A 16524-nucleotide genomic window follows, 5' to 3' on the forward strand; every position below is an offset into this window, starting at 1 on the left:
AACAAAACCATCAATTAGAAATGCAGCTATGTACAACAACATAATAAATGATCTGCTTATTGATTATTATCAGGATAATTACAGTTGTTTTTTTTGCTGTACAAATGTATAAAGTGATGAGAGTAAATATCTATGATGAAGGAAGTTCTGCTAATTTTCTCAAATTTAGAAAAATACATTTATTGTGATCTGAAGAAATGTCAGTGAAGATTAAAAACATCATCATGAGCAGTGATGGCCTCCATGGACAGAACACACACAGGAAAAAGTGACTTCAAGGAAAAGAAAAGAAGTGATGACAACAGTTTGATTTACAGCTGATCTCTGTGCAGTTCAGAAACATGGTAACAAAAAAACAGAAGAATTACAACACAGAATCTGACACATGAAGTCTGAAATGACTTCTGCCTATTTGAGTTTACAGAACCTAGATGTGTCTCCAACACAATTAAGCTTAACTCCAGCATAGAGAGGCTGAGTGAATGTGGTCTGGACTCTGTGGAGGAGAGTCATGGTTTCAGAGACGCTGTAGAAGGACAGAATACCTGCTCTGTGATCCAGGTACACTCCTATTCTGGAGGAACGAGGACCGGAGACGGGAGTTTTAACACTGTTGAACCAGAATTCATAACTGTTAGTGTCACATCTTAAAGCCCAAGATTTCTCATTGAATCCAAATACACATTCATTTATGCCTCCTGCTCTGCTGATATTCTTGTGTGCGATTGCTATACGAACTCCTCCTCTCCACTCCACCTCCCAGTAACAACGTCCAGTCAGATTCTCGCTACTCAGGACCTGATACCATACAGTGAATCTGTCTGGATGATGAGAAAAAGACTGTTGTTGTTTCATTACTTCTACTTTTCTGTTCCCCTCAGATAATAACAGCTTCATGTATGCAGTGTTTGGATCCAGAGTGATTTCACATGAATATTTTAAGAAGCCAGCTCTCGTCGTGGGCTCTGGTTCTGACAGTAAAACGTCCACTTTAGTCTCTGTCAGTGAGATGTTTGTCCATTTGTCCCTCAGGATGTCCTGTAGTTTATCTCTGAGCTCTGACACAGCTGCTGTCACATCCTCAAAGTATCTCAGAGGATGGATATTGATGCTGGATGAGTCTGTAGGTTCACTGAGTCGTGACACTGAGGGGTAGTTGTGTAGAAACTGGTTGTGATCCTCTGTGTGTGAGAGCTGCTTCAGTTCAGCGTCTTTCCTCTTCAGCTCAGTGATCTCCTGCTGCAGCTTCTCCTGAAGCTCTTTGACTCGACTCACTTCAGTTTCCTGCTGGGATCTGATCTGCTGCTTCACATCAGAGCTTCTTTTCTGGAGGAGACGGATCAGCTCAGTGAAGATCTTCTCACTGTCCTCCACTGCTTTATCAGCAGAGCGACTGACGGCCTCCACCTCCTGATGAAGCAGCTTCACATCTTTCTCTCTGTCCTGGATTCTCTGCTGGATGTTTAGTCGACTCACCTCGAGCTCTCTCTGCCTCTCAGTCCTTTCTACGGCAGCTGAGACTGTGTCGTGGCCTTTATGCTCATCCACAGAGCAGAGATAACAGATACTCTGCTGATCAGTACGGCAGAACATCTTCATCACCTCATCATGACGAGAGCAGATGTTCTCCTGGAGCTTCTTGGAGGGGTCGACCAGCTTGTGTTTTTTAAATGTAGGTGATTCATAATGAGGCTGGAGGTGATTCTCACAGTAAGAGGCCAGACACACTAGACAGGACTTGAAGGCTTTCAGCTTCCTCCCAGTGCAGACATCACAGGCCACATCTTCAGGTCCAGCATAGCAGAGATCAGCAGCAGCAGCAGCTTGGAGTCCAGTCTTCTTCAGCTGCTCCACTAAAGCTGCAAACATGGTGTTTTTCATTAGGACAGGCCTCGGTGTGAAGGTCTGTCTGCACTGAGGACAACTGTATATTTTCTTGTCATCCTCTCCATCCCAGAAGTTGTTAATGCAGCTCATGCAGTAGCTGTGTCCACAGGGAATAGTGACCGGATCCTTCAGTGGATCCAAACAGATCGAACAACAAAAGTTTTCTCGGTCTAACTGAGCTCCTTGCTGCGCCATTTCAGCTCTCAGTAACAATGACTGTGTGAGTTTCACTTCCTGAGAAGTGAAACAAGGTTGAGCTCTGATCTAAGGGGAGGGAACAAGGACGGGTGCGGTGGAGCTGGAGTTGTGTTTGACAGCAGGTAGAAGAGGGAAGAGTTATCAACCTCTGTCAGTTTAACACTGCTTTCTGGTGTTAAAGTAGTACAGATGACCCAATTTCTCTGAATTACTGCATTCTCTTAAAATCCAGCTCAACTTTTTCTTAAATACAACATTTTAAACACAATAGATGAAGAATGAAGATATGTTTGGAAAGTCTTCACATTTATTACACAGGAAACTCTTCTTTGTTAAAGTTTAACATATTTTTAATTTTCATGCTGGGGTGATGATGAAAAACAGATCAACATATATGGACTACACACCAGTCTCCCTCAAGGTCAACCAATCACACGCTGTCATATCAATCTGTTTTCATGACTATCCCACTACTGTTATGATTATGTGCTTCCACCTGCTGGCTGCTTCCTGTCACTGCTCATACCTGTCCACAAGTAACACAGCTGATCTGTTTATAGCTTTACTTCACAACAGACCTGATGTCAGATGAGACAGAACAGATAGAATAGATGATACTGAGGTACAGCAGAAAACAGCAGAGAGATAAAAAGTGATCAATTAAGTTTATGTTTAACTTTAAAGGCTGAATTCATTCGAAGTTAATTATTAAAAACTGATCTCAAAGTTTCTTAATGTGTGTAATGTTTGTTTTCGTTCAAATGAAAATAAAACTGTTGCAAATCTAATGTCTTAAAACTATGATGAAAATTTTTAAGTTCTCCTGATGTTGATTCTGATTAGACTGAATACAGCTTTTCACTTTTTTATGATTAAATGATTTCTAAATTATTTCTGTACCAGAAAAGGTGGAGTAACTTTACCTGTGATGTTGTAATAAATCTATCACAGCTGTCAGAAACACTAATAGTGACAGTTTTAGATGCATTTCTATGTTCTTATTTAAGCATAAATACAAGAAACTCTTCAGCACATCAGACAGTTTGTGGATTGAGATTAAACCCAGAACAAAATGAGTCACGAGAGGTTTTAATGAAATCTGGTTTAAAACTTTACAACCAAGAACCGTCTGAATGTGAGATGACAGAGCTAGGCCTTAATAAAACGTCTTCACATCCAAATTTAATCAAATTAATTTTATTTATTTATTTTTTAATTTTCAGGGCTGAGAACAAAATCTTCTTTATTGACTGAATGTACAAATACAATCTTGTTCGTTAAAAGCAACACGTGATAGAAAGCTCTGCTCATTTCTTTGTGACAAAGCTGTTTTAATGATTAACCTGAAAGTTCAAAGACCGACAAAGATGAATTATGTACTTTATGGTTTGTCAGGAGGTAAACTGCCTCATATAAACTATCATATTAGATTTATATTTTCTCAACAAGCTTGTAATGAGATCCTGAAATTAATTAAGAAAATAATAATTTCGACTTTCTTGAGAAACTGTTTTATTCATAATGTAAGACTACACTTTGTTGACACATCCAATCAGTAAAGTCTGTTAAATGACTCTTGTTAAATAATTTCATGTTCAGATTCATTTCAACCAAACAATCAATTAGTTTAACCCAGAATGTTAGCTATGTACAACAACATAATGAAAAATGACCTCCTTGTTAATTATTATCAAGATGATTAAAGTTATATAAAACATTTCTTTATGTATTCACAAAGAAAGAAGAACAGCATCACACAAACATATCAATACAAACATGAATCTCATATATAAAACAAAGAAGTTAAAATTTTCATCTGAAGAAATGTCAGTGAGGGTTAAAAACATCATCATGAGCAGTGAGAGCCTCCATGGACAAAAACACACAGGAGAAAGTTAATTTTTAAAGAAACTCAAAACATTAATATAAGAAATGAAAAGGAAAAAAAAAAGAAGTGACGACAACAGTTTGGCAGCTGATCTCTGTGCAGTTCAAAAACATGGAAACAAAATAATGAATTACAACACAGTATCTGACACACAAAGTCTATTTGAGTTTACAGAACTCAGCTGTGGCTCCATCATGTATAAGCCAAACTCCAGCATAGAGAGGCTGAGTGAATGTGGTCTGGACTCTGTGGAGGAGAGTCATGGTTTCAGAGACGCTGTAGAAGGACAGAATACCTGCTCTGTGATCCAGGTACACTCCTAGTCTGGAGGAACGAGGACCTGAGACGGGAGTTGAGATGTTGTTGAACCAGAATGTATAACTGTTAGTGTCACATCTTAAAGCCCAAGATTTGTCATTATATCCAAGTAGACATTCATTTGAGCTTCCTTGTCTGTTAATATTCTTGTATGCGACTGCTATACGAACTATTCCTCCTCTCCACTCCACCTCCCAGTAACAACGTCCAGTCAGACTCTCTCTACTCAGAACCTGATCATAACCAGTGAATCTGTCTGGATGATAAGAATACCACCGTTTTTGTCTCCTTCGTTCGACTTTTCTGTTCCCCTCAGATAATAACAGCTTTATGTATGCAGTGTTTGGATCCAGAGTGATTTCACATGAATATTGTAAGAATCCATCTCTGGTCTTGGGCTCTGTTTTTGAATTGGACAGTAAAACGTCCACTTCAGTCACTGTCAGTGAGATGTTTGTCCATTCTTCCGTCATGATGTCCTGTAGTTTATCTCTGAGCTCTGACACAGCTGCTGTCACATCCTCAAAGTATCTCAGAGGACGGATATCGATGCTGGATGAGTCTGTAGGTTCACTGAGTTGTGACACTGAGGGGTAGTTGTGTAGAAACTGGTTGTGATCCTCTGTGTGTGAGAGTTTCTTCAGTTCAGCATCTTTCCTCTTCAGCTCAGGGATCTCCTGCTGCAGCTTCTCCTGAAGCTCTTTGACTCGACTCACTTCAGTTTCCTGCTGGGATCTGATCTGCTGCTTCACATCAGAGCTTCTTTTTTGGATGAGACGGATCAGCTCAGTGAAGATCTTCTCACTGTCCTCCACTGCTTTATCAGCAGAGAGACTGACGGCCACCACCTCCTGTTGAAGCAGCTTCACATCTTTCTGTCTGTGCTGGATTCTCTGCTGGATGTTTAGTTGACTCACCTCGAGCTCTCTCTGCCTCTCAGTCCTTTCTGCTGCAACTGAGACTGTGTCGTGGCCTTTATGTTCATCAACAGAGCAGATATAACAGATACACTGCTGATCAGTACGGCAGAACATCTTCATCACCTCATCATGATGAGAGCAGATGTTCTCCTGGAGCTTCTCTGAGGGGTCGACCAGCTTGTGTTTTTTAAATGTAGGTGATTCATAATGAGGCTGGAGGTGATTCTCACAGTAAGAGGCCAGACACACTAGACAGGACTTGAAGGCTTTCAGCTTCCTCCCAGTACAGACATCACAGGCCACATCTTCAGGTCCAGCATAGCAGAGATCAGTAGCAGCAGCTTGGAGTCCAGTCTTCTTCAGCTGCTCCACTAAAGCTGCAAACATGGTGTTTTTCATCAGGACAGGCCTCAGTGTGAAGGTCTGTCTGCACTGAGGACAACTGTATATTTTCTTGTCATCCTCTCCATCCCAGAAGTTGTTAATGCAGCTCATGCAGTAGCTGTGTCCACAGGGAATAGTCACCGGATGCTTCAGTAGATCCAGACAGATCGAACAACAAAAGTTTTCTCGGTCAAGCTGAGCTCCTTGCTGCGCCATTTCAGCTCTGTGACAATGACTGTGTGAGTTTCACTTCCTGAGAAGTGAAACAAGGTTGAGCTCTTATCTAAGGGGAGGGAACAAGGACGGGTGCGGTGCAGCTGGAGTTGTGTTTGACAGCAGGTAGAAGAGGGAGGAGTTATCAACCTCTGTCAGTTTAACACTGCTTTCTGGTGTCAAAGTAGTACAGATGACCCAATTTCTCTGAATTACTGCATTCTCTTAAAATCCAGCTCAACTTTTTCTTAAATACAACATTTTAAACACAATAGATAAAGAATGAAGACATGTTTGGAAAAATCCTCATTTATTACACAGGAAACTCTGCTTTGTTTAAAGTTAAAAATCTTTTAATTTTCATGCTGGGTTGATGATGAAAAACAGATCAACATGTATGGACTACACACCAGTCTCCCTCAGGGTCAACCAATCACACGCTGTAATATCAATCTGTTTTCATGACGATCCCACTACTGTTATGATGTGCTGCCACCTGCTGGCTGCTTCCTGTCATTGCTCACACCTATTGACAGGTAACACAGCGGATCTGTTTATAGCTTCACTTTACAACCTGATGACAGATGAAACAGAACAGATGATACTGAGGTATAGCAGCAAACAGCTGAGAGATACAAAGTGGTCATTAAAGTTTATGTTTCACATTCATGGCTGAATTCACCAGTAGTTAACAATTAAAAGCTGATCACAAAGTTGTTGTTTTTTTTTCAAATGAACATTGAACTAGTGATTTTTTTTTTAATGCAGTTTTGTGACTTCTCACAGTGTGAGAAATAAGGATGATTTTAGTGTTTAAAGAGAGCTGAATATTTACTGGTTGTATCTATTAACTGATGTGTGTTGGCCTTCATGAATTGAATTAAAATCTTTAGTGGGATCCTATTTCTGCTTCACCTGTGCAGGTAAGAAGCTAATGTTTGACCTGTTTGGACTCTTGTTGTGTTGACTTATTTTGTGTTTCAGTGCAGCTGTTAACATCTGTGTGTCTTCTGTTCACAGGAGCTGATTTCTGTCAATCAGTCCTGGTGAAACATCAGCAAGTGGACCAATATGAGGATAGTTAACATCACAACTTCTCCTGTTTCCTGTTCCACGCAGACATCTGTGTCTCTGAGCCAAAAACTGTCTGAAAGTCGGGAACTGATGAAGCCAAACTCAGGTTTGTCTTTTAGCCACATCCCTGCTCTTTACTTTGTGATGTGGATGCTTAACAAACAATAACATGATAAAGAGATAAGCAGAAAAACAGCAAGTGTCAACACAAATCTTAATGTCTTAAAACTAGAATGAGAATGTCAAGTTCTCCTGATGGTTGATTCGGATTAGACTGAATGCAGCCTTTTCACCTTTTTATCATTAAATTATTTCTAAATCACTTCTGAACTAGAAAAGGTGGAGTAACTTTACATATGATGGTGCAAAACATCTATCAAAGCTATCAGAAACACTAATTGTGACCGTTTTAAATGCTTTTTTTGTTGTCAATTAAGCATAAATAACAGGAACTATTTAGCACAGCAGACCATTTGTGGATTGAGAGATTAAACTCACAACAAAATTAGTTTATTTATTTATTAAATCTGAATTAAAACTTTACAAACCAGAACTGTCTGACTGTGAGGTGACAGAACTAAACACTGAAGCAACATGAGAGCCTCATTCTGAAGTTTCATCTGCATGAAAATCAACTTCAAATATAATTAAGATACCTCAAGTTCATGATGGCACAAATTCTGTTGTCTTCTGTTCTATAAATATAAATAAAGTGTATTATGCTTTTCAGGACTCAACCAAATATCTTTACACTCACTTTTAATCAAATGATTTCTTATTTCTTCAGTTTTTTAGGCTTGAATACAAAATCTTCTGTATTGACAGAATCTACAAATAAAATCTTGTTTTTTACAACATCAAGTGACAGAAAACTGCTCATTTACCTTTGATGAAGCTGTTTTAATGATTAACCTGAAAGTTCAGAGACCGGCAATGATGAACTCTGTACTTTGTGGTGTTTCAGCAGGAACACTGCCTCATATAAACTTTCATATCAGTTTCATATGTTCTCCACCAGCTTTGAATGAGATCCTGAATTGAAGACAGAAGACAATACTTTGTTCATTCTTGAGATAAACGTCTTTATTCGTGATGTAAAGCTTCAATTTATTCACACATCCAATCAGTAAAGTTTGTTAAATGACTCTTGTTCAATGGTTTAATGTTCAGATTAATTTCAACCACACAATAAGTTTAACACAGAATATCAGCTATGTATAAGAACATAATACATGATCTCCGTATTGACTATTATCAGGCTAATAAGTTGGGGTTTTACAACATGAAACAAATACATCAATACAAATATGAAACTAACATTTAGAACAACAACATCATCATGATCAGTGATAGCCTCCATGGGTAAAAACTGAAAAAGTGAATTTTAAAGAAATGCAAAACATTAACAGAACAAAACAAATGAAAAGGAAAGCAGTATTGACAACCATTTGACAGCTGATCTTTTTGCAGTTCAGGAACATGGAGACAAAAAATTAAGAATTTCAACACAGAATCTGACACATGAAGTCTGTAATGATTTCTGTCTATTCGAGTTTACAAAACTCAGCTGTGTCTCCAGCAGAATTAAGCCAAACTCCAGCATAGAGAGGCTGAGTGAATGTGGTCTGGACTCTGTGGAGGAGAGTCATGGTTTCAGAGACGCTGTAGAAGGACAGAATACCTGCTCTGTGATCCAGGTACACTCCTACTCTGGAGGAACCAGGACCTAAGACGAGAGTTTTAATATTGTTGAACCAGAATTCATAACTTTTAGTGTCACATCTTAAAGCCCAAGATTTGTCATTTTTTCCAAATCCACATTCATTTGTACCTCCTGCTCTGCTGATATTCTTGTATGCGACTGCTACACAAATTCTGCTTCCTCTCCACTCCACCTCCCAGTAACAACGTCCAGTCACACTCTCTCTACTCAGGACCTGATTATAATTAGTGAATCTTTCTGGGTGATAAGAATAAGACATTTGTTGTGCCATTACTTCTGCTTTTCTGTTCCCCTCATGTAATAACACGCTTTTGTGTGCTGTATTTGGATCCAGTGTGATTTCACGTGAATATTTTAAGATTCCTGCTCTGGTCTTGGGCTCTGATTTAGAATCTGACAGTAAAATGTCCACTTCAGTCACTGTCAGTGAGATGTTTGTCCATTCTTCCGTCATGATGTCCTGTAGTTTATCTCTGAGCTCTGACACAGCTGCTGTCACATCCTCAAAGTATCTCAGAGGACGGATATCGATGCTGGATGAGTCTGTAGGTTCACTGAGTTGTGACACTGAGGGGTAGTTTTGTAGAAACTGGTTGTGATCCTCTGTATGTGAGAGTTGCTTCAGTTCAGCATCTTTCCTCTTCAGCTCAGTGATCTCCTGCTGCAGCTTCTCCTGAAGCTCTTTGACTCGACTCACTTCAGTTTCCTGCTGGGATCTGATCTGCTGCTTCACATCAGAGCTTCTTTTCTGGAGGAGACGGATCAGCTGAGTGAAGATCTTCTCACTGTCGTCCACTGCTTTATCAGCAGAGAGACTGAGGGCCTCCACCTCCTGTTGAAGCAGCTTCACATCTTTCTCTCTGTCCTGGATTCTCTGTTGGATGTTTAGTCGACTCACCTCGAGCTCTCTCTGCCTCTCAGTCCTTTCTGCTGCAGCTGAGACTGTGTCGTGGCCTTTATGTTCATCCACAGAGCAGAGATAACAGATATTCTGCTGATCAGTACGGCAGAACATCTTCATCACCTCGTCATGACGAGAGCAAATGTTCTCCTGGAGTTTCTCTGAGGGGTCGACCAACTTGTGTTTTTTAAATTTTGCTGATTCATAATGAGGTTGGAGGTGTTTCTCACAATATGAGACGAGACATACCAGACAGGACTTGAAGGCTTTCAGCTTCCTCCCAGTGCAGAAATCACAGGCCACATCTTCAGGTCCAGCATAGCAGAGATCAGCAGGAGCAGCTTGGAGTCCAGTCTTCTTCAGCTGCTCCACTAAAATTGCTAACATGGTGCTTTTCATCAGGACAGGCCTCGGTGTGAAGGTCTGTCTGCACTGAGGACAGCTGTAGATTTCCTTCTTATCCTCTCCATCCCAGAAGTATTTAATACAGCTCATGCAGTAGCTGTGTCCACAGGGAATAGTCACCGGATCCTTCAGTAGATCCAAACAGATCGAACAAGAAAAGTTTTCGCGGTCCAGCTGAGCTCCTTGCTGTGCCATTTCACCTCTCAGTAACAATGACTGTCTGATAAGTGAAACTACTTTGAGCTCTGATCTAAACAGCATGTGCTGCTTCAGTAAATGTAGGCTGGCAGCTGACCACATGTTGGTTACACCCATCTTCAAACTGTAGATCTGAAGGGGAGGGAACAAGGAAATATGTGGACCCATCAGAGCTTGTTGTGTTTGAGAGCAGGAAGAAGAGGGAGGAGTTATCATGCTCTGTGTTTAACCGTTTTTACACAATAAGGCTCATGTCTCATTTGAAAACACTGCTCACCTGCTTTCTGGTGTCAAAGTAGTAGAGATACTGTACAGTATTCTCTTAGAATCCAGCTCGCTTCAACTTTTTCTTAAATACAACATTTCAAACACAATAGAGAAAGAATGAAGACATGTTTGGGAAAGCCTCACATTTATTACACATGAAACTCTGCTTTGTTAAAGTTATAAATCTTTTAATTTTCATGCTGGGTTGATGATGACAAACAGATCAACATGTATAAACTGCACACCATTCTTCCTCAGATTCAACCAATCACACGCTGTCATATCAATCTGTTTTCATGAGTATCCCACTACTGTTATGATGATGTGCTGCCACCTGCTGGCTGCTTCCTGTCACTGCTCATACCTGTCCACAAGTAACACAGCTGACCTGTTTATAGCTTCACTTCACAACAAAACAGATGACAGATGAGACAGAACAGATGATACCGAGGTACAGCAGCAGTAGTTTTGTGACTTCTCACATTGTGAGAAATAAGGTTGATTCTAGTTTTTAAAGAGAAATGATATTCACTGGTTGTAACCACTAACTGATGTGTGTTGGCCTCCATGAATTGAATCTAAATCTTTAGTGGGATCCAATTTCTCCTTCACCTGTGCAGGTAAGAAGCTGATATTTGACCTTTTTGGACTTGTGTTGTTTAGACCTTTGTGTTTCAGTGCAGCTGTTAACATCTGTGTGTCTTCTGTTCACAGGAGCTGATTTCTGTCAGTTAGTCCTGGTGAAACATCAGAAATTGGACCAATGTGAGGATAGTGAACATCAAAACGTCTCCTTTGTCTCTCTGAGCCACAAACTGGCTGAATGTCAGGAACTGATGAAGCCAAACTCAGGTTTGTCTTTTACCCACATCCCTGCTCTTTACATTGTTATGATGTGGATGCTTAACAAACAATAACAATATAAAGGAGATAAGCGGAAAAACAGTAGGTATCAATACAAATCTTAATATCTTAAAACTAGAATGAAAATGTCAAGTTCTCCTGATGCTGATTCTGATTAGACTGAATGCAGCTTTGTCACCTTTTATGATAAAATGATCATAAATTACTCATGTACTAGAAAAGGTGGAGTAACATTACCTGTGTTGGTGCAATGAATCAATCACATCTGTCAGGAATACCAATCGTGGCAGTTTTAGATGCATTTCTTTGTTCTTAATTAAGCATAAATAACAGAAACTCTTCAGCACAGCAGACAGTTTGTGGATTGAGAGATTAAACCCACAACAAAATTACTCACTAGAGGTTTTAATGAAATCTGACTTAATCAAATAAGTTTTTATTATTTCTTAAACATTTTTAATCCCCAGTTAAAAAATCCTCTTCATTGACTGAGCGTACAAATAAAATCTTGTTCATTAACTGCATCATTTGATAGAAAACTTTTCTCATTTCTCTGTGACGAAGCTGTTTTAATGATTAACCTGAAAGTTCAGAGACAGACTGACAAACATGACCTATGTACTTTGTGGTTTGTCAGGAGGAAGACTGGATCAAATCAATTCTCATATTAGTTTCATATTTTCTCCACAAACTTTGAATGAGATCTTGAAATGAATACAGAGGGGAAATAATTTGTTCATTCTTGAGATTAACTGCTTTATTCATGATGTAAACATTCACTTTGTCCAAACAGTAAAGTCTGTTAAATGACTCTAATTTAATGATTTCATGTTCAGATTCACTTCAACCACACAACTGATTAGTTTAACACAGAATGTCAGCTATGTACAAGAAAATAATTAATGATCTCCACATCGATTGTTATCTGAATTCTTAGTTTTATAACACATTTCTTTACAAATTCACAAACTGATAAGAACTAAAATTAAATGGTGAAGGAAGTTCAGCTGTTTTCTCTGTTTAGGAAACAACAACAAACAAGTATATCTGTACAAACATGAAACTAACATTTACAAAAAAGAGAAGTTCACATTTTCATCTGAAGAAATGTCAATGAAGGTTAAAAGCATCATAATGTGCAGTGAGAGCTTCCATGGATTAGAACACACAGGAAAAAGTGACATTTAAAGAAACCCAAAACCTCAGCAGAACAAATGAAAAGAGGAGTCGACAAGTTTGATTCACAGCTGATCTCTGTGCAATTTAGAAACACTGAGACAAACAAAATGAAGAATTACAACACACAATCTGACACATGAAGTCTGAAAAGATTTGTCTATTTGAGTTTACAGAATTCGGCTGTGACCCCAGAATCTAATAGCCAAACTCCAGCATAGAGATGCTGAGTGAATGTGGTCTGGACTCTGTGGAGGAGAGTCATGGTTTCAGAGACGCTGTAGAAGGACAGAATACCTGCTCTGTGATCCAGGTACACTCCTACTCTGGAGGAACAAGGACCTGAGACAGGAGTTGAGATGTTGTTGAACCAAAATGTATAGCAATTATTGTAAAATCTTAAAGCACAAGATTTGTCATTGCTTCCAAATCCACATTCATTTGTACCTCCTGCTCTCCTGATATTCTTGTATGCGACTGCTACACGAACTCCTAAACCGCTCCACTCCACCTCCCAGTAACAACGGCCAGTCAGACTCTCTCTACTCAGGACCTGTTCATATACAGTGAATCTATCTGGGTGACTTGAATAAGACTGTTGTTGACTCATTAGTTTTGCTTTTCTGTTCCCCTCAGATAATAACAGCTTTATGTATGCAGTGTTTGGATCCAGAGTGATTTCACATGAATATTGTAAGAATCCAGCTCTGGTCTTGGGCTCTAGTTGTGACAATAAAACGTCCACTTCAGTCACTGTCAGTGAGATGTTTGTCCATTCCTCCTTCAGGATGTCCTGTAGTTTATCTCTGAGCTCTGACACAGCTGCTGTCACATCCTCAAAGTATCTCAGAGGACGGATATCGATGCTGGATGATTCTGTAGGTTCACTGAGTTGTGACACTGAGGGGTAGTTGTGTAGAAACTGGTTGTGATCCTCTGTGTGTGAAAGCTGCTTCAGTTCAGCATCTTTCCTCTTCAGCTCAGTGATCTCCTGCTGCAGCTTCTCCTGAAGCTCTTTGACTCCACTCACTTCAGTTTCCTGCTGGGATCTGATCTGCTGCTTCACATCAGAGCTTCTTTTCTGGATGAGACGGATCAGCTGAGTGAAGATCTTCTCACTGTCCTCCACTGCTTTATCAGCAGAGCGACTGACGGCCTCCACCTCCTGTTGAAGCAGCTTCACATCTTTCTCTCTGTCCTGGATTCTCTGCTGGATGTTTAGTCGACTCACCTCGAGCTCTCTTTGCCTCTCAGTCCTTTCGGCTGCAGCTGAGACTGTGTCGTGGCATTTATGTTCATCCACAGAGCAGAGATAACAGATACTCTGCTGATCAGTACGGCAGAACATCTTCATCACCTCATCATGACGAGAGCAGATGTTCTCCTGGAGCTTCTTGGAGGGGTCGACCAACTTGTGTTTCTTGAATGTAGGTGATTCATAATGAGGCTGGAGATGTTTCTCACAATATGAGACGAGACACACCAGACAGGACTTGAAGGCTTTCAGCGTCCTCCCAGTGCAGACATCACAGGCCACATCTTCAGGTTCAGCATAGCAGAGATCAGCAGGAGCAGCTTGGAGTCCAGTCTTCTTCAGTTGCTCCACTAAAGCTGCTAACATGGTGTTTTTCATCAGGACAGGCCTCTGTGTGAAGGTCATGCTGCACTGAGGGCAGCTGTAGATTTCCTTCTTATCCTCTCCGTCCCAGAAGTATTTAATACACCTCATGCAGTAGCTGTGTCCACAGGGAATAGTCACCGGATCCTTCAGTAGATCCAAACAGATCGAACAAGAAAAGTTTTCTTGGTCCAGCTGAGCTCCTTGCTGCGCCATTTCAGCTCTGTCACAATGACCGTGTGTGTTTCACTTTCTGAGAAGAGAAAAAAGGTTGAGCTCTGATATACACAGTCTGTGCCTCTTTAGTAAATGTCAGCTGACAGCTCACCACATATTGGTTGCACCCATTTTCAAACTGTAGATCTGAAGAGGAGGGAACAAGGAAATATATGGACAGAGTGGAGCTTGTGTTTGAGAGAGGAAAGATGAGGGAGGCTCTGTGAATTTATACTTTTTTACACAAGGCTCATGTCTTTGGGAGCGATCTACAGATTACTCCCTATTTCTCTGAATTACTGTATTCTCCTAAAATCCAATTCCCTTCAACTTTTTAAAAATTCATTTCAAACACAATAGGTTAAGAATGAAGACATCAAACACTCTTGTAAAATATTGAATTTGCCAAAATGTTAATCAATTCATATTAAGCATGAGTCTTTTTAGCATTTAATCCCAGAACTGTTTTAAGATAATTGATTAGAAGCTTTATTCAGATGTTCAGTTTTGATCCATCGGTCAGTGCACAGACCATTTGACCCCTCTGTGAATTGTCTCCTTAATGTGGTGGATGGGTTTGTGTGCTCAAAGGTTCCTGGCAGCTGTATTGTCTTGGAGCAAAGCTCATTTTAAGGTCTCCTACAACAAACTGGTCCCAGGTGATGAGCCGGACAAAGAGTCATGTCAGGACTTCATATCAGACACGTTAGTGGAGCTCGTACAGCACCACCCAAAAACATGAGTGGTCATTTTCATTTAGAAATAGGTTCATTTTATGTCAGGGTTCCTGCAGATCCTTCCTTTTAGGTTGGTCTTAAATTTTGAATCAATGCAGACTCGCAGGATTCACTTGTTTAAAAATGAAACACTTTGCTTTCGACTGAGTAAGGTTCAGCTGTTTCTTCTTGTGCCCTTAAAGAAACTAACTGAGGAAGTAAACATCTTCAGAGGAGAGGACTTTTAAAAAGAAACAATGACATCTGATTAGTGTCACTGTTTGGGATCAATCAGTGTGGTAATGAGAAATAGGGTCTTATGTACCTAAGAGGAAGTAAACACTTTCATAAAACCAAGAACTTAATAACTAGGCCTATAAAAAGAGGTCAAAAGATAACTCTACTCCATCTAACACAAAGAAACTGGGACATTAAAACAACTGACCTTAATGACAAAATATGATTCAATAAATGTATTCCTGCCCGAAACTAATTGTGACTGTTTCTGCACATCACATAGACTACTGTAAAACAACATGTACAGTTTACAGGTGCAGAAACAGAAGCTGTATGTACAGAGATCTCCAGTCTGCTCAGTGAGTTTTGAACTGAGATGTGGGATAATTTTTTTAAACCAACCTCACAAACATGTGATGAAACAGGCTGTTTATGTCGGTGACATCATGATCACTCCCGGTCTGTGATGCACCCACAGAGGACAGAGCAGCCTTTTACTCCTCAAATAAACCAGAGCAACATAAAGAGCAACGTGTCTCTCTGTGGTGTAAATAATCTCTTACCAAGAATATTATTTAGAAGAATTCCTTTTCCATTGAAAACAAAGTTTAGTGGGATCATGACGTATCTTTGGCATCCTATCTCTCTTTAGAGAACATCAGATACAGTACCAGTCAAAAGACAGACTTTCTCATTGATGTGAATGGTGTGCCGCTTTTGGCCGCTCTTTGGTGTGTTCACGGTATGAGGCCTGCCTTTTACTCGACCAGTAAGAGTCCTCCCCAAACCACGGTAACTCAAAGACAAAGAAAGAAATAATTAATATTACAGAAAATTGTGCAGTAGAACCCTACATTGTCAAGCACTTTGTAACTTGGATTTTTGAAAAGGGCTCTATAAGTAAAGTTTATTATTACTATTATTATTATTAGGATTTTATTCAATGTTGAGGTCTGAAAGGGCAGCAAGCTTAGTAAATGTGCAATTTGACAAGCAACTTGTAGGCTACTACACATGGGTCTCTATGATGACTGAGTAATGTGACATCAGAGTTTTTGTGACACCTACAAATGGTCACAATTATTAGTTTGGAATTGCTATTTTATGTGTTTTGTACGTGTAAAAGGCCAGATTTACACATGGTTTTATTATGGGTTTAAGCTTAATTGTGTAGGGTGTAATTCTTCTTTTCCGCCACTAGATGGAGTATCCACCAAAATGACCGTTAGCTTGTAGGCCGTGAGGCTCCTTTCCTGTAACAGAGAAACAGCCTGCTGAATGAACGCCACTGATGTCTCCTGTCTCTGATTTTCATGTATAA

At 39.9% G+C, this 16524-nt stretch overlaps 4 protein-coding genes across 4 annotated transcripts in view; all 4 read right to left on the minus strand.

The window, feature by feature from the left end:
• LOC133991110 (tripartite motif-containing protein 16-like) overlaps positions 1-10151 on the minus strand; it is a 32796-nt gene extending 22645 nt beyond the window's left edge. Inside the window, exon 1 of the mRNA XM_062429580.1 lies at positions 8000-10151. Within this exon, the coding sequence (XP_062285564.1) occupies positions 8427-10106 (1680 nt within the window). The 5' untranslated portion in view covers positions 10107-10151 and the 3' untranslated portion in view covers positions 8000-8426. The remainder of the gene's footprint in view (positions 1-7999) is intronic.
• Positions 409-2097, minus strand: LOC133991136 (tripartite motif-containing protein 16-like). Its single transcript, XM_062429608.1, has one exon. The coding sequence runs from the start codon at positions 2080-2082 to the stop codon at positions 409-411; it is 1674 nt and encodes a 557-aa protein (XP_062285592.1). The 5' UTR covers positions 2083-2097.
• LOC133991140 (tripartite motif-containing protein 16-like) lies at positions 4132-5823 on the minus strand. Its single transcript, XM_062429612.1, has one exon. It carries the CDS (start codon positions 5809-5811, stop codon positions 4132-4134), a length of 1680 nt encoding a protein of 559 aa, XP_062285596.1. The 5' UTR covers positions 5812-5823.
• A 2387-nt stretch (positions 10152-12538) lies between the features above and the next one.
• On the minus strand, positions 12539-14262 carry LOC133991142 (tripartite motif-containing protein 16-like). Its single transcript, XM_062429613.1, has one exon. It carries the CDS (start codon positions 14248-14250, stop codon positions 12577-12579), a length of 1674 nt encoding a protein of 557 aa, XP_062285597.1. The 5' UTR covers positions 14251-14262; the 3' UTR covers positions 12539-12576.
• Between the last annotated feature and the right edge of the window lie 2262 nt (positions 14263-16524).

The sequence above is a fragment of the Scomber scombrus genome, chromosome 11 (assembly GCF_963691925.1).
Source record: "Scomber scombrus chromosome 11, fScoSco1.1, whole genome shotgun sequence".
In the NCBI taxonomy this organism is placed as follows: domain Eukaryota; kingdom Metazoa; phylum Chordata; class Actinopteri; order Scombriformes; family Scombridae; genus Scomber; species Scomber scombrus.